The 18307-nt window shown below is 35.8% G+C and overlaps 1 protein-coding gene and 1 long non-coding RNA gene across 9 annotated transcripts in view; one reads left to right on the top strand and one right to left on the bottom strand.

Moving 5' to 3' along the window:
- On the top strand, positions 1–17093 carry LOC120307375. Of its 2 annotated transcripts, none has more exons than XR_005556504.1 (5): positions 1–198; positions 8585–8725; positions 9295–9347; positions 11272–11404; positions 16963–17093. It is a non-coding gene; the product is annotated as an uncharacterized LOC120307375 (long non-coding RNA). The 2 variants fall into 2 exon arrangements; XR_005556505.1 differs by having other exon boundaries at positions 1–535.
- Positions 13595–18307, bottom strand: part of FAM126A (family with sequence similarity 126 member A) — a 57715-nt gene continuing 53002 nt past the window's right edge. For 4 of the 7 annotated variants that reach the window (XM_039342119.1, XM_039342121.1, XM_039342120.1 and 1 more), the window contains one exon: positions 13595–17121. In XM_039342119.1, the coding sequence (XP_039198053.1) occupies positions 16562–17121 (560 nt within the window). In that variant the 3' untranslated portion in view covers positions 13595–16561. Of the gene's footprint in view, positions 17122–17278; positions 18213–18307 lie in introns of all 7 variants that reach the window. The other 3 variants (XM_039342123.1, XR_005556502.1, XM_039342124.1) reach the window with 3 other exon arrangements.

Here is an 18307-nt window from a genome sequence, read left to right as displayed (position 1 = left end):
AGCGGCTGGCCCTAGGGCGCATGCGGGGCAGCCTTCGGGGCGGGGCTTTGCTTCCAGGCTGCTGCGGACTGAAGGCTGTCGGGAGGAAAAAGCATCATCGAGGCAGAGAAAACTGAAGAGTTTGGCCGACAAAAGTGAGGAAGAAAGGTCACGGTAGTATCGGTTGAAGTCATGAATCAGGAACGAACGTTACAATAGGTAAAAAGAGTCCTTTCCTGGTATATGCTCATTCTACGGGATTAGTGACGCTGCCTCTTAACAGTAACTGACAGTAAACAGTCGCGCGCTGCCATGGAGATCTGCCCCGCCCCCGAAACCTACACCGCATTATCAATCGTCAATCCACGTGATGGTCTAGCTGGGATTTCGCGTTTCCTCTCCACAGGAAGTGTCGTCAAACCTGATGTCACGCTCGATGAGTATGGATCCCGTTCCTGCTTTGTGCGTGATTTAACACGTGCAACTGACGTTTATGATAGCCTAAAAAACACATTTTTGAAAGTTGATCGGAACATTTCTAGGACATCCAATTTGGGTATTATTACTACTATCAGATTTTATTATTCCACCTTTTTATTATTATTATTAACAAAAATTCTAACCCACCTTTATTACTTTAAAAGTAATTCAAGGCAGCGAGCGTACTAGTACTCCTTTGTCCTGGTTTACCTACAACAACAATCTTGTGAGGTGGGTTGGACTGAGAGAGATTGACCCAGTCACCAAGCTGGCTTGCCTGACTTAGGGTTGTATTAGAAAAACAATGCCTGACTTAGCACTTGTATTGAAAAACAAAATCCCACAGACTTTAAAAAAAATCTATTTCTTTTTATTGAAAATTTTTAAATTTTACAAAACAAATCCCTTCCCCAGACCCCCCCCCATCCTCCCATACCCTCCCCCACCTCCCCAAACCTCCCATACCCTCCCCCAACCTTCCCAGAGTTGAGTACAGGCTTAATTAAATTTTTTCAAAAAAACTTAAAACACATATAAATCCCAAGCAAATCTAAATACATTAAATTAAATAGATTATCTTCTCTAAAAAATAATAATTACAATCAATAAACACGTTATAATATACTCTAAAAATTTTCTAATATCATACTTATATTATTATCCATCATTCTTTATAAACTCCCTCCAAAACACAAATTTAAACATTACTTTCTTTAAATATCTATACCTACAATATAAAATCTAATCTCTCCCTCTTTCTTTATCCTAAAACACAAAAATAAACATATAAACATTCAATATACCATTAATACTAAATACTCTTTTGAATACTTAAACTAAGTACTTAAACTTAAACTTCTTATCTAAAATTTTCATTCAATCTCCATAATCTTCTCTCCTATTTAAAAAAAAAAACTTAATATATAATTCCTAAACAAATCTAAATACATTTAATTAAACAAGTTAACTTCTCTTAAAAATAATAATAATAATAAAAAAACTCAGTCATAAAACACATTATAATATACTCTGAACCTTTTCATATCATACTTATATTATTATCCATCATTCTTTATAAACTCCCTCCAAAACACAAATTTAAACATTACTTAAAACATTGAAATTCCCTTATACATTTTCTCCCGCAAACTCAGTACTCTTTTGAGTACTTAAACTAAGTGCTTAAACTTAAACTTCTTATCTAGAATTTTCATTCGATCTCCATAATCTTCTCTTCAATAACCAATTCCATCCACAGTAAACACATTCCTTATCAGTCTCTCTTATCCATAAACCTCAAAAGAAGTGCTTTAAAATCTGCCCTTAAAGGTAGTTCCAAAACGTTTGTAAATCCTGCTTCTCCCACAGCAGGAACCAATACTTGTGGGGCTTCCTTAATCTCCTTCTTCTGTTGCTCTTTTTCTTTACGTTTATATGTTGCACGAGTTGTCCTCTGCTCCTTCATCTCAACTTGTTGAGGCCCCTCAAACTGAGATCCATTTTCTATTAATATAGGCTCTTCAGACTGCAATTCTACCCTTAAAGGTTGCTCCAAAAAGTTTATAACTCCTGCTTCTCCCACAGATTCAGAAACCAATACTTGTGAGGCTTCCTTGACCTTCTTCTGTTGCTCCTTTTCTTTACAGTTATATGTTGCACAAGTTATCCTCTGCTCCTCCATCTCAATTTATTGAGGCCTCTCAAACTGAGATTTCCCAATTTTCATAAGTATAAACTCTTCCGACTGCAATTCTACCTTCTTTTCTTCCAAAGCTTTAAACATAATAGATGGCGATGAACATACTCCCAGGACCGAAGTATAAAAGTCTTTTGCTTTAGAAACAGTATTAAGTCTATAACGTATCCCCAGGTAACTCACCACCATTCCAGTCGGAACATCCCATCTGAACAAGATTCGTCTCTTTTTAAGTTCATCTGCTAAAAAAGCAAACTCCTTTCTTCTTCTTAAAATTTTAGATGGGATCTCCTTTAAAATTATAACATCTTGTGAAACAATTTGAAACCTCCTCTTATAAAAAGCTTGTATAATTTCATTGCGCAGGGATCTTTTCCCAAAGTAAATTACCACATCTCTTGGCAAATTCTTCTGCTCTGCCACCACAGAGTTAACTCTAAATGTTTTTTCAATTTCACTAAGTATTTCCTCTTTTTCTCTATTCAAAATCACAGCAAAGTCCTTTGCAGCCATCTCTCTCAAATCTCCTTGCACAGACTCTCTCAAGCCTCTGATTCTTAAAGCATATTCCATTTGTCTATATTGAAGCATAAGAATCTCATCTTGAAAATTTTCCATCTCTTTTTCCATGCTTTCAAATTTTCCCTCCATCAATTCAACTTTTTCTACTACCTCTTCTACGCGAGAATTCAGCTTTTCAAGAACAGAGGCAACTCCTTTTAAAACCAAAACTATCTCTTGCCTCAAAGTCTTATTATTTTCCTCTAAAATCTCTTTCATTTCTCCCCTAATTTGAGATATAACATTTCCCATCATATCTTGCAAATCCTTCACCATTGTTGACTGTGCCAAGGAAGAGGGTAAAGCTATTGATTTAGGTTGTTGCGCTGATGATAACACCGAAGAAGAAACCACCTTAGGAGCTGTAGGAATTACTGGACGCTTTGGAGCCATCTTAAAAAAATCTTTACTCCTTAAAAATTACAAAAATTAAGCAAAAGAAAAAGAGAGATTAACTCCAAAAAAATCCTTCAAAAGGAGATCATTATAATAAAAAGAAAGGGGTTAAAAAAAAAGAAAAAGGAAAGAAGAAAAAATGATTAAATAGAAAAAACATTCCATTTTTTTAAAAGTACAAAAAACAAAACAAAGAAGTTAAGCAAAAATAATAATGCTTCTAAAATCCAAACCCAACATCAAAAAATCATTATAAATAATCAGATCCACATTCCGTTCCAATCATTAAAAAAAAGGGGGGGAAAGGGGAAAAAAAACACTAAAAAGCCTGCCGATCGCCATTCTACCTTCCCAAAGGAAAAAAAAAATACCAAAAAGCCTGCCGATTGCCATTTTACTTTCCCTTTCAACAAAAAATAAAAAATAAAAAGAGGGAATATAAAAGTAAAAGTAAGTCTTTAAACTTAAAATATAAATAAAATCAAAGAAAGCAAAAACTAAATCCTCTAGTCAACTCTGTCCGCTTCTAAAAAAACCTCACCAGATCACTTTAATCGCGGAGGTGGTTGCAGCGGCTTGTTTTGTCCCTAGGGACAAAAGCAGCTGGGAAGCGGAGACAGTCTGAACTCCGTGGGAGCACTCTTTTCACCCCCAAAAATAAAAACTTGGGGGTGCATAAGAGGCTCTACCACTATTCAGACAACCCTCTTCCCCCCCCCTTTGCCCGGGAGGGGGTTTTTGAACCACTGAACAGCTGATGTCCGCTGTTCATAGCGATTCAAACACCCAGGAGGACGGCTACAAAGTAGCCGCCATCACACGCGCAGATCCACCGGAAGTAAAAAAAAAATCTATTTCTTAAGTCTTCCTTAAGAAAAAAGAATTAGACAAAAGGAATTATTATAATTTTGTTAGATGTTCCTAAACTATTAATATTATATACACACATTGTGAAATCTCAGTTGTCACTTCTTTAACTGATATTGGTCTTCATACAAATCTCATACAGAGTTCTTCCCAAGAACCTTGGATATCCTAATGCAGGGGTATCAAATTCAATTTCATTGAGGGTTGCATCAGCATTTTGGTGCCCTCAGAGGGGCCAGGGAGCATGACCCATTGGGTGGGCATGGCTGCAGTGGTCACAGCTGACTGGGTGGGCTGGGAATGACCACTTCTATGTTGCTTGGGGGGATGCCTATGGGGGCCGGGCAGGGTTGTGGGAGATCCAGGGGATCTGTGGCAGATGGGGCAGTGGGCAGGAGGCTGCCCTGTGGGTGAGGAGAGGCAGGGGGTAGGATGGGGTGCCATTCCTGTGGGGCAAGGCATAGTGAGGCAGGGGCCAGGGCAGCTGCTGCCTGACACCATCAACCCCCGCACATAGAGGCCAGCGAGTACATGGGGCCAATGGTGTCCATCAGCAGCCACAGCCTTCTGGCCCCTTGACTGGCACACTCTGGGGCTCTGCAGCCCGCTGCAAATACCGGCCAGCCCTCCAGCAGCAGGGGGAGGGGAGTGGGAAGGCATGTGATGCAGATTGCCAGACGTGCCTATCCATCCCATCTGTTTTTGCTTGCAGTTGGAGAGCAGATCATTGCTGGTCATCTGCTTGGCCCCTTTGCAGATTTTGCCCTTGGCCTGAGTGTGGAGTCTGTTCCTCTTGTGCACCTGATGCACCTTGGTCCCGCCTCAGGCCGCATCTACCAGCAGCTCACGCAGGTCCATTAGGCTGCCACCACCACCCAGAGTGGCAGGCCTGCCCAGCACAAAGGCGTAGCAGCCGGTTAGGAAGCTCAAGTAGAGGTGGTAGAGCACGCCAAGCAAGAAAAAGGCCATCCCAAGTGGGAAAGCTGGATCCCCATCAGTGCCATGGCCGCCCAGTCCCAGCCAGGATTGCGTGCCTCCCCCCATCTCTGCTGGGTCTGGGCAGCCATGGTGCCGATGTGGATCCTACTTTCCCCGCTCGGGATAGCCTTTTGCCTACTGGCCCTGGGCATGCTCTACCACCTCTATTCGGGGCTTCCTGGCTGACTGCTTCCCTGCCTTTGTGCTGGGCAGACCTGCAGCTCTGGGCAGCGGCCTAATGGACCTGCATAAGCGTCTGGCGGCCATGGCTGCAGTGAGTACTAAGGTACACGAGGAGAATGTGCTCTACCCATGGGCCAAGGACAAGACCTGCGAGGGGGCTGAGGAGATGTTATCCAACTGTACAGCCAGATACTTGTAGGCATCATCCTGATAGTTTCTGATGGTTTGGCCATTTGGCATTTCAATTCCATTACTGTATATTCCTGCAGCAACATATTTCTCTAAAGCCAATCCATTGCTATATCTATGCTAAAAATTATTACCGTGTTTTTCCATGATTGGATTTCAATTTCAATTTTCCATTATTATGGTTCATTGCACAATCAGCCGTATGTTTAGGGTTAGGGTTACGATTTGGCATTTTTATCCACCTATGAAATCCTTCTCAAGAAGCTGGGATAAGGCATGTTGTTGTTTAATGGTGCGTATTATTTTCACACAATCAACCAGATGTTCAGAATGGGTTTGGCATTTTTGAGTTCTTACTTCCCAAGGACCTGGGAGAGGCAGATGTGGATGTTTGATATTGTTAGAAATAACATAGCAGTTTATAAACTGTTGTGAGTAAAGCTGCCTTTGGCAATTAACTGATAGTGAATTTATCAACGTCAGTGGTAGTCAACAAGATTGCACCCAAAGCACTTATGACTATTGGTATTACCTGTTTTCTTTTGCCATAGTCATCCTATTTCTATTTGCTGATCTTTGTATTCTATTACTTTCTCCAATTCCTTTTCTTCTATTCTGCTGTCTCCAGGTACTGCCACATCCACTATCCAAACTTTTTTGTCTTTCTTATCAAAATTGTTAAGTCTGGAGTGTTATATGGCAGTGCCTGTCTGTTTAAATTTTAAAGTCCCAGAGTCCTTTAACATTATATTATCATTCTGCCTTTTTATGTCCAATTCAAAGTGGCAAAGAGGCCTAATATTTCTGCTTCCTTTTTCCCCACGACAAGAACTCTCTGAGGTGGGTTGGGCTGAGAGAGATTGACTGACCCAAAGTGATCCAGCTGGCTTTCATTCCTAAGGGATGCCTGAACTTACGGTGTTGTGGTTTCTAGGCCAACACCCAGTGGTGGGATTCACCCAGTGCTTCGCACCACTTTGGCAGAACTGGTAGCTAATTTTTTGTTGCCCAGGCCCTGAATGGACTTCCGGAAGCGGCATCCAAACAGAGAACCAGTTATTCATATATTTGAATCCCGCCACTGCCAACACTTTAACCACTACACCAAAGTTTTTGAAAATCTAAATAGGCACAAATAAAAATAGTTTTAGTTGTAAAGTAACAGTAAGCTAAAATTTAACTTAGCAGCAGGGGAAAGCCCATAGTTCCAACCATATTAGATCATGTGAGAAAATAATTAGTTATGTCTACATATTTGGCACTTAATTATAGTGGCAGGAAGTTATCATTTAGGATTTATATTGCATCTTTTTTGTCTTTTTACTATTTATTCCTTGTGATTTGAATTCTTGAAGTGATTCACAGCTGGTGCAGAAAGAATGGCCTTTATAATAATAATAATAATAATAATAGTAAAGTTGGAAGGGACCTTGGAGGTCATCTAGTCCAACCCCCTGCTCGGGCAGGAAACCCTACACCATTTCGGACAAATGGCTGTCCAGTCTCTTCTTAAAAACTTCCAGTGTTGGAGCATTCACTGCTTCTGGAGGCAGGCTGTTCCACTGGTTAATTGTTCTCACTGTCAGGAAGTTTCTCCTTAGTTCTAGGTGGCTTCTCTCCTTGATTAGTTTCCACCCGTTGCTTCTTGTCCTGCCTTCAGGTGCTTTGGAAAATAGCTTAATTACCTCTTCTTTATGGCAGCCCCTGAGATATTGGAATACTGCTATCATGTCCCCCCTTGTCCTTCTCTTCGTTAAACTAGACATACCCAATTCTAGCAACCGTTCCTTATATGTTTAGCCTCCAGTCCCCTAATCATCTTTGTTGCTCTTCTCTGTACTCTTTCTAGAGTCTCAACATCTTTTTTACATCGTGGTGACCAAAACTGGATGCAGTATTCCAAGTGTGGCCTTACCAAGGCATTGTAGAGTGGTATTAATACTTCACGTGATCTTGATTCTATCCCTCTGTTAATGCAGCCTAGCACTGTGTTGGCCTTTTGGCAGCTGCAGCACACTGCTGGCTCATATTTAGGTGATTGTCTACTAAGACTCCGAGGTCCCTCTCACAGTTACTACTATTGAGCATGGTGCCACCTATGCTGTACTTGTGCATTTGGTTTTCTTGCCTAAATGTAGAACCTTGCTTTTTTCACCATTGAATTTCATTTTGTTAGTTAGTGCCCAGTGTTCAAGTCTGTCCAGATCCTTCTGTACCTGAAGCCTTTTTTTTGGTTACTTCCTAGTACTTTTCTAACAGAAATTAATAAATATATGGATGCATTAGCAAGCTATATGGTTGCCTTCTGGATGTAAAAACTGGATTCTCAAAGAGTAATATAGAAAAAGTATTGATGCTTTTAAATTTTTGAGTTGGAGAAAACGTTTGAGATATAGATAGGCAGAAAAATAAACAAATGGATCGTAAAACAAATTAAATTTCTCACTCAAGGCCTAACTGTTCAGACTCAAATTATAATACATAATGTGAGACGTGATGTGCTCATTATGCAAAGTCTCCAGTCCACAAGGGAAGACTTTGGAAGGAAAGAAAAGACGATGACAAGCAGCAGCAAGCTAGATGAACTCAAATACAGAGGCAACTGTTGACATGCCAGAAGGGTGCAATTGGAAGCAAATAATCCTTGAAAACACTGACTTGACAGTATTTAATCAAATCAAATTGCACTTCAATCATAATCTGAGTATCAAATACAGAAACACACAAACTTAAAAAATATACAGAGACTGTAACACTATTCTATTTTTTCTTGTGTAGGTTTTGCTCAGTTAAAAGAGGAGATAGTAGGAGAAGCATAGAATGATGATGTACAGCTGTCTAGTAGTTTCTCGTCTATTTCTTTCCCAACAAGGATGGCTTGATAAACTTTTCACTTTCTTCCAAGGAATAGGAAATCACAGATAAATTTGGGTGCATAATTATAAATTAATTAATAATTATCTTCTATGTTGAAAGTGTACTTAAAGATGTAGCCTAGGAAATAGGGTAACAATCAAGAACTGCAGTATGAGGCTTGCGTAACTTGCTATTTATTTTGAGACAATGACTTGGTGCCCATTCCACTGAATACCAATTAAACACAAGATTGGAAGAGTGATTCACATTTGAACAACTGTGTTTAAATTAACGAATATCTTAAAAGATTGAAGGATCCATAAAACATATAAATGCTCTACATGCACAGACGGAATATTTTGCCTTGCTATTAATGCATGCTGTATAATTCACTTCTAGAGTTTGATTAATTTGGAAGCTTTTCAGACAGCCTCCCACATGACAGCTGTAGCACAAGAAAAAGGTCTAACCTACAAAGAACAAGCAAACTACCGAAAAGATTGCCTTGCTGGAAGGATAGCATTTAACTACAGCAGAAAGGTATTATTTACAGCACAATAGTCCTGGTGTGCACAGTTTCAACACATTCTAACGTGAATGGTTAGCAGCATAAATTGCATGCTAATTTGAAAACAGAAGAGAGGAAGGGAAAAAAGAAAGGAGGAAAGACTAGTATTAATCTGGCTTGTTCCATGATAATGTATATGTACAAATGTCAAGTTGTTTACTGTCTGATAGTCATAGCTTAATTTTTGGCATTTGCTAAAAGCAGGGTATGCTTCACGATGATTAGTTTACTATTTTGGGCTACTTGCATAACTTCCATTTGAAAGAAATCGTGTAAAATCTCCCCTGGAGATTAGAGGGCAAGTAAGTTTGGGTAAAAGTGCATAAAGAAATACAATTCATAGTGACTCTGATACAGTTTTATTATAATAATAAAATAGTAATTGTTTCTTGAAATCAATTCTTGCACAAAAATCTGAAATTTTGTTAAGAAAAGATCAGTTTAAGAAATTGAATTCCTAAGAATCATAAACTTGCTATCATGCATTAAGATTTCTTGTAAAATGTTGACCTTCAATTTTGTTTGTTTTATTTTCTTGTAGATTCTGTAATGAAAATAAAAGATTTATGACATAATGTATCACTTCAAACAAAGGTATATTACATAAATATTTATATTTGAAATATATTCAGTATTTTTATTCTATATTACTATAAATGGAATATCTGGCCAAAGATGAAACTAGTAAACTGAAAGAACTATTTTTGTAGAATAGTGTGCACCATATATGATGGCTTAAAGGATTTTCTGAGGCCAGAATTTTAGCTGAAGTACATATATATTTATTGTAAATGTACTTATTCGTTAGCAATTTGCTTTCTAGAAACTTCAGTTGCATAGCTTTGGTAAAAATTAAAAAACATGCTAATATGTTATATACAGTTTATTTAGTACGTTTGAAAAATATTATGTTTTAAGAATAGTTATTCTGTTAAAAGTGTTATTAACAATTATTGAAAATCAATACACATAGTGTTCACTTAATGATTTTAGTTGGGACTACTATGTCTACTACTCAGCAAAGTGGTCATTAGGCAAAATATCATATGATGGTATCACTTAGCAACAGCAGTTCTAGTGATCCTGGTTGCATTGTTACGTGAGGATTATACCATCATTAGGCTGCAGCCATTGGATTGTAGGTTAAAGATGGGAAAGTTTACTTCTTCAAATTTATAGTCTTGACATATAATTCTACCTTTAAAAAAGCTATATAGATTGTCAAGAAAAAAAATGGCCTTGTTCAGTGAGCATTGCTAACAATATCATTTTTTGCTGGCTTGCTGAAGAGTAAGTTGTTGTCCCTGATTCAGAATAAATTGCCTGGCCCAGAATTTATAGGATATCTACAAGCAAACCTTTACTATTGACTATACAATCTAAAAATGCATGCCATTAAAAATCAAGTTTTTTATTTTTTTAATGCCATATTTTTCAAAGAAGGAAATAATGTGGACTTGTATGATATGGCTCTTAAATTAAAGAAAATTTAATTTGTTTCAGAATTTTGAATATGGTTTCATAGGCAGTAAGATAAATAGATTAATACTTTATGGATACAGAAACAATTGTTTCCTTTAATTTAAAGCAATAATTAGTTTTATGCAGTATACAGTATTAATTTATCCTGAATGTCAAAGCTTATTTAGAATGTTTCATTTGTGCAAAATTCATTCATTGCTTGTAATAAAATAAAATAAAGTCCAAAAAACTTGACAGCCTGAATATTGTTCCTAAATAGAAGTATGTCACAGTAGAATGATCTAATAATTGTTTCTAAAATATTGTCAGAATGTCTAAATAAAACATTTTATTTTTTGTAAAGCAATTTGCATTAATGCCCGGAGAGCATAACTGACGCTCTCATGTAACTGAACAAGCTTCAGCAAATAGAATAGATTCAGCCAGAGATTCATAGATTAAGACTAAGGAATCTGGATTACCAAAATCCCGACAGCAGTAATAGTTACCAAAACCTGAATGTAGTTATCCAGATTTTTGTTATCTTATTGGTTTAATGTGAGCTGCTAAAGTCATCTCTGATTTTTCATGTGTAGACAGATACATAATTTATTTTTTTAAAAATCCCATGATATTTAGAAGAATACAGGTAATCCTTGACTATCAATTGGTCATTTGATCATTCAGTTACATTCAGATCTGGGAAAGGGTGTTTTACAGCACATAAATCACTTCCAGCTGTCATAAAATGTAAATTCTTGAAGGATTTGTCCTCTGTGCCCAGAGGGGAGGGGGAAACTTTTTATAGGGCTGCAGGATTTCTGTTCCCACAGCTTGCTAAATAATTTCCTCTCCCCTCCATGCATCCACCTTGAAGAAAAGTGGGAGTCAGTGCAACTCACACAACAGAAGTATAACATGGGCAAACCAGTGAAGATCCAATACTGCTTTATTCTGGATAACTTGTAACTTTCGAGTGGTCTTTAAGCCCCTTGTAAAGTGCATTGGAGTAATCAAAATTGACTAAATGACTAAAGTGTGACTGCTCATTGAACAGGAACTGAGAATCCAGAAGAACTGCCAGTTTGGTCCTCAAGAGAACAACCCTGCCAGAGTCAAAGATGACAAAATCACCAGAACCTGGAGGTCAAAACCTCAGAGCCACTCCATCTTGCCAGAGTTGATCCAAAGTTAGTTCATTTCTATCCAGACCCTTTATCGCTTCCAGGCACTTGGATAGACTGCAGTAGTGTATCATCAGGGTACTGATCGTATCATCAGGGTACTGATCATATCACACCCTGTACTGTTGGATAACCTCACACAGCAATTGTATATATTAGAGGAGAGATTAAAATCCTGAGGAACCCAACGTTCCAGGAACATAGGGTTCAATCCCTCCTTGCCCATCAATACCAACTGGAAGCAGTCACAGAGAAAGGAGAACCACAACAAAAATGATGCCTCCCACTTCCAACCTCTGGAGTCAGTTCAGAAGGATACTAAGATTGATAGTATCGAAAGCTGCTAAAAAATCAAGGATAGAAGATAGCCAGCCCAACTGCATTACCCTATTTTGAGACCTCCTACTGAGTAAATGTCAGAAAAATCCTATCAGAACAGCTGAACTTTATATGGCTTGGTTAGTTACTAATTGAAGGGAGTGTGTATTAACTATTACTAAACATCAGTTTGAATGTGATTAGTTAAATTCTGAACAGTCACATCTCTGTTTATAAGGGGATGTGTACACGTATGGAACCATGTTATTGTAAGCTTATTTTTATTTTTTTCCTCTGGAAGATTTCAGTTGGTTTTTCAGTTGAATTGTATAACTTATGTATTGTATGAAAGAAGGAAAAAGTGATTTATCTTGGTTTGGTTTTTACATCTCAAACCCTTGGCATTTTAATAGGTGTGTAGACTTTTTATATTCACTGCAGTTGAGAATTTTGAATGTTCATCAGTTACTATTAACTAGTTATTTGGAAATCTTGCTACATAGGAATGCAAACAGTTTTAACATCTCCTAACTGTAATACTGTATACACCAAACATGTTTAGAATGTAATGTTGGTCAGCTTATCGCCTTAATAGAATTATAATTCTGTATATCACTAAGCAAATTTTTGGAGGACCACTGGAGGGCAGACTTGAATTAAACTCTGATTATAAAGAGTTCCATAAATTCATAATTGCAAAAAAAAATTCAAGGTGTGTTTATGTGTCTGTGTTCCAATAGTATACTATAAACCCATGATAAAGTCAATAAAAATTACAAAAATGCAAGTTATTATATGTATAAACTTGAATGGGGAGGATAATTTTATTATTTCTCAAGATTTTATCAAAGGAGTATGCAACATATATTAATATAAGCAATATATTAATATTTTAAACTTCTGGGAAAAAACAGTTCAGATAAAAGCAGGTTCTTTCATTTTCTTCATTTCCTTTTGTATTAAATGCATCCAGTAAATTAACATAATAGCTCAATTTTTTTTTTTGACCTTTCTGGTGCGTAATGAATAATTACTGGATTCTGTGTTTATTATATATTGATGGATAAAAAACATTTAGACCCAACTATTTAAAAGATCACCTTCCCCAATACAGGTAGTCTTCAACTTATAACCATTAGTGGCTGTTAAATTACAAGAGCACTGAAAAAAATAACTTATGACTGCTGAAGAATTCCCATTGCCATGTGATCAAAATTTGGATCTTGGCAGTTATAACAATTGCAGTATCCCAGGGTCATGTGATCACCTTTTGTGACCTTCTGATAAACAAAGTTAACGGGGAAGCCAGATTCCCTTATCACCCATGTTACTAACTTAACAACTGTAGTAATTCACTTCGCAACTGTCACAAGAAAGATCATAAAATGGGGCAAAACCTACTTAACTGTCTTGCTTAGCAACAGAAATTTGGGGCTCAATTGTGGTCAGAAGTTAAGGACTACTTATACACGTGATTCAGCCAAGCAAAAGTAGCCTTATTTATGTCTTACTGGTATAGTTAGCTCAATGCGTTAGCTAAGAATAGGACTTTATCAGTGGCAGAGTCCCAGTTACGAATTGTTTTTCTTAAGAGATATTCAATCTACCTCATGCAATCACTTACAGAGGGGAGCTGATGACGTGCCTATTTAACCAGGAATTTATGGAGTAATTATTTCAATTTGCCTATTTCTTTTTTCTTTTTCTTTAATTAGCTTTTGTTTTGATTTTTTGTATTTAATATTTAAAAATAGGGTTGGTTTATTATTGGTTATAGTCCAGTTTTTACTTTGTAGTTATTACTTTGTTCTGGCACCTTAAGAGGGATAGGAATAAAATAATAAATTGTAAGCTATGGATAAAATAAACAAACAAAAATAGAAGACTGGTTTTTATTGGGATTGTGACTAAGTGGGTTAGTCTATCACCACTTGCAATTCCAATACTGCTCAAATCCAATGTGACAGATACTTACATCATCATCATCATCATCAATGTAAACTATTTCATAACTGAAAACAATATTTGCAAACTAAGTAAATCAATGTTAAATGTTATCATGGAAATACAAACTTAAACTGAACAGTTCATTTATTAAAATACAGAAAACGCTTTGTAATTAAAACAGGATATAGTCACGAGTATATAGTGTAAAAGTGGGTAGCACATATTATTATTTTCTACTATTAATAGTTTATTAAATGGTATTCGTCCTTGTAAATGGCAAATTATTGAAAAATTCACAGAACTAATTTATATATTTAATAAATAGAAATGGATCTTTACAAAAGTCTACAGTTACTGTACCACAGAAAAGTTTACTTCATTATCAGTTTGAAATATGAAAACCAAGAATGTCAATCACAAAAAATTATTCATATTGCACTCAATCAAATATGAATACTTCAGTAATATTCTGCTAAAATATTGTGCTTTTTCAAAGTTATGGGAAACATTTTTATTAGTATCAATATACTGTGCATTTTGTATATATTAAGATTATTTCATATTTTCTGGGTTTCTACTCTTTCATAATTTGAGTATGCATAAATATAATTAACTATGCATATGCGCCATACATTTATTTATATTACCATGTAGAATAGATAGCTGTCACATATCCTTGTTCAAAGACACTCAAGCAACTTAACTTTATAGATTTTTTATTCCATCATCTGTTGTAGCATTTGAGGAAATTCTAAATTATTTGAATGTATTAAAAAAACTGTTTTATACTAAAACAAAAATGTTTTCTAGAGTCCTAAAACTTTAGTACTATAAATACTTTAATTCCATCTTGTGGAATTTTAAATAATGAATTGTAAGATAAATTCAAATAGCTTTCATCAGTAATGGCTGTATATTCCTGCACAGAAACTAATTCTTCAAAATCAATGTTTAATACAATACTAGTAAACCATAAAATACGTACAAAATTGTAAGAATAAAGCCTATTAATACTGTTAGAATAAGCATCCCAGAAATTTCATAAAATTAAATTAAAGTTAGTTAGGTTTTGTCCATTTTAAATTTCAGATATTTCAGAAAACAGAAAGAGTTCCCAAAAATGTCAATTACAAAGAATTGCAAAAAAAAAACGCTCCTATTTATTAAAAAATTGGGTCTCTGGAAATTGAAGTCTCTATTTGAATACAAATAGAATTTCTAACTACATGATACAGTTAATATAAAAACAATCTATCAAGCTGCTTCTTGCTTAAAAACAAATATAAAATCTTTATTAGAAAGTGTTTTGGTTGAAAAGCAACACTGCAAAAAGCAGTGGGGGGGAGGAATAAAAATAAGCAGTGTTATTCTTGCATGAGGATTCAAAGATTCATGAATATGTAGAAAGCACTAGAATGTGATGCCAATGGTCATATACATTCTTTAATCCCTGTAAAGTTGTTATAAATTAATTAATTAGCTGAAATCAGAGGGGAAGGAGGGTGCAAATTTGGGAAAATTATCAATATGTCTGTGCAAAAATAAAAATGCCAGATTGTATTTTTAGAAGACAATAAAAATGCCAGATTGTATTTTTACAAGACAAAACTAAATCTTTTCCTTCCAAAATATTGTATCATCTGTTATCATAACAACTATTTCCTATACAGTGTAAAGCTTACGATTTAATGTGATGCAATTTTAAAACCAGTTTAATGAAAGTAAGGAGTAAACTCAAAAATATTTCTAATCCACAGTACTCTTCCACTTAAAAATGCTAAAGTATTTTAGATGAATATCTCTGTTCAGCTTGAGAAGAAAATAGATTCAGTATTGATTCCTGGGTTTGAGTTACAAACCCTAATGCCAGAAAATAAGTGTCACCCTAATTATCTTGAATTCACTGGCATTATAAAAGTAGCCCATTCCAAATGAAAAGAAGGTGAATAACTTTCTCCTCTTCCAACTGATATCTTTGTGCACTCGATTTTAGACCTATGCCAAGACCTACTGTATATTCTAAGCCCCAAACACTGTTTTACAATACCACTACTGCCTGTAAACATAAAATTATACAAACACTGAATTACACCCATTTTAGTGATGGTTTAAATGCAACAGCAAATGTATCTTGGCAGCTGGATCAATCAAATCAAGATAGGCCAGCACAAAGTATTAACAGTCTAGGACTGGGATGGTGGAAAGGTAAAAAAATATTATTTTCTTCATGGTATTAGAAAATAATAATGTATGTACATGCTGTATACTGTAAAATATTCATTGCTGTTATTGAAGGCAGAAAAAATTTGTGTATACTGGAATACCGTAGCTATTTTAAAAGTTGAAAATTTGAAAATAGTGGCTTGAACACACATTGTTCAGTATTGGCACAATAATGACACATTAATTTTTTATCGATAACAGATTGTGTACATAGATCTGAATATTGTTTTTCAAATATCAGTGGCTACTTAAACTATAACCTTTTTCAGTGTGCCTAAGAAAGAAGGTTCTTGCTTTTAAGAATGGAATTGGCAAGCCAATTCTAGGCCACATTTAATGACTGAAATAAAAGTTCAGCATCCAGAAACAGCACAATGATATTAAAGATTTCATATGATAGAGGAATATCACAGAATCATTTTCCAATACAACTTATCTACTGAGCAAATGAATTCCTAAATTTTCCCACATATTAAAATATCAATACTGTAAAGTATTTACTCAATGATCCATTCTATTCCATTTTAACATTTAATGATTGAAATAATTTAGGTTTTACTATTGTAAAACAAAAGTAACTTGAAGCCATTTAGTTGACTAAAAAAGAGCTTGAAAGATCCTAAAATATGGTATCATTGAATGACCTGTTTCTACTCAGCAACATTAGTTAGGTGATTATTGGTCTGTTGAGACAGTAATGCTGATAGTAGGTAGTCGCTGCTGATTAGACTGTTTGCTTGAAACCATAAGATCTATTCTTTCAGTTTCAAATATCAGATTCCCTTCTTGCAAACTGCACACTGAAAGCCTATTTGTTTCTGTGCCATTATGATTACTTGGGATCACACCACCACAGACTTGCTCAAAGGATTTACTAAAAAGAGTAGTGCTTGTTCTAGCCAAGCTATGACTCCCTGATTTTGGCAAGGACTGGCTGCTAGTTAGGGTCAGCCTTTTTAAAGAGAGAAGTTCTAGATTTTCACTGAGTGCCCGCTGACTTTGTTTGTGAGATAAATGTTCTTTGTAGGATTCAGCACTCATATCTTTTTCTTTTCCTCCAACTTTGTTTCCTCCAGGCCTTCGTTGACTCTTGCCCATTACTGTTTTATTACTGGTGATGCTGCTATTTTTTGATGAAATAGAATGACTTGTAGTAGAAGTAGCTCTAGAATAAAAGCCTTCATCAACTTCAGATACTTCTATTAATTCTTCTTCTGGAATTCCTAATTCATTACCTGCATGGAGACAGAATGATCTATATATTTCATTGGTTCTTGATAGATCTTTCTATTCAAGCACAAAACAAAAGATTTAAGAGCAGACAAGAAACTCATCTATTATATGAATGTAATTTATTATAATAAAATATAAAGAAACAAAAAGCATGCTTACAATCTCATTGTGTGGTGATTTTTTAAAGCACCTGTTATTCATGCAAGATTCAGGAGAGGTTAGATCTAGAACAGCTAGAAAGAGGAATAAACCCAGGTATAATCAAGGTATCTATGTACTACAGATAGCAAAATAATCATGGAAATAGATAATCAGAACAGCAGACCAGCCAATAGGGCATCACCTGCAGGTATTCACATTTTTAGCAAATCTAGTAGTGTTTTATATTGTAAGGGCTGAATGGTCACATTCTGTACAAAAAAATTAAAATTTTGGTGATGAAACTGGAAACCTAACACACTGGAGCATATAATGTAACAAATGAGAAAATATTAAAATAAATTGATATTGTTTATATACACTTGAAAGACAGGGTTATTTCAAATGTGTAAAATAAAAATGCTGGAATGACTCAGAACTGAAAAGTCCAAGTTACGTATTAATGCAATTTGAAATCTCTCAGTGTGGTTTCCCAAGCTAAAATAAATCTATTTGTTGTCAGCATGCTGTAATATGTGGAGCACAGAGATCAGCTCTATGTGCAGAGCATGCAGTTGTGTTTGTCTAAAAGTACATGCAAATGTCTATTACTGAATACTAAAATCCTCAAACATGCAACCATGACCCTTTCAATTGATACCTTTTGAATGTAGCTATAAAGTGCTCTGCTAAAATTGCATTCTGCCAGGTGAGCTTAATCCATCCTCCATAATTTTTCTTACAGATTTTTGCCTCCTGATCTCTGGCAAGCCTTTGCTGTCAACTCTAGGTTCTGTAGGAATTTCCTGTACACCCTGAATATGTTGATCACTGTCTCCTGGCATTCTGTTTTTTTCCCCATTCCTGGTTCTCTCTCCAGCCACATTTGTGACACTAATCTCGGGTATAACAAAGCTGCCCGACTCAGTAGTATCATTAGTATTATCTGGTTGCTCTAGAATTAAAGATGAATAAGACAAAAACAAAAAAAAGAAAGAAAAAAGATGGCTGAAACAAAAACCATGGAGCAAATAAAAAGACACGTATTGG

This window comes from Crotalus tigris, unplaced genomic scaffold (genome assembly GCF_016545835.1).
Source record: "Crotalus tigris isolate CLP2741 ecotype Arizona unplaced genomic scaffold, ASM1654583v1 scf7180000017774.6281472, whole genome shotgun sequence".
Classification (NCBI taxonomy): Eukaryota; Metazoa; Chordata; class Lepidosauria; order Squamata; family Viperidae; genus Crotalus; species Crotalus tigris.
Note: the sequence above shows the minus strand (reverse complement) of the source record. Positions and strands in the feature narration are given on the sequence as shown.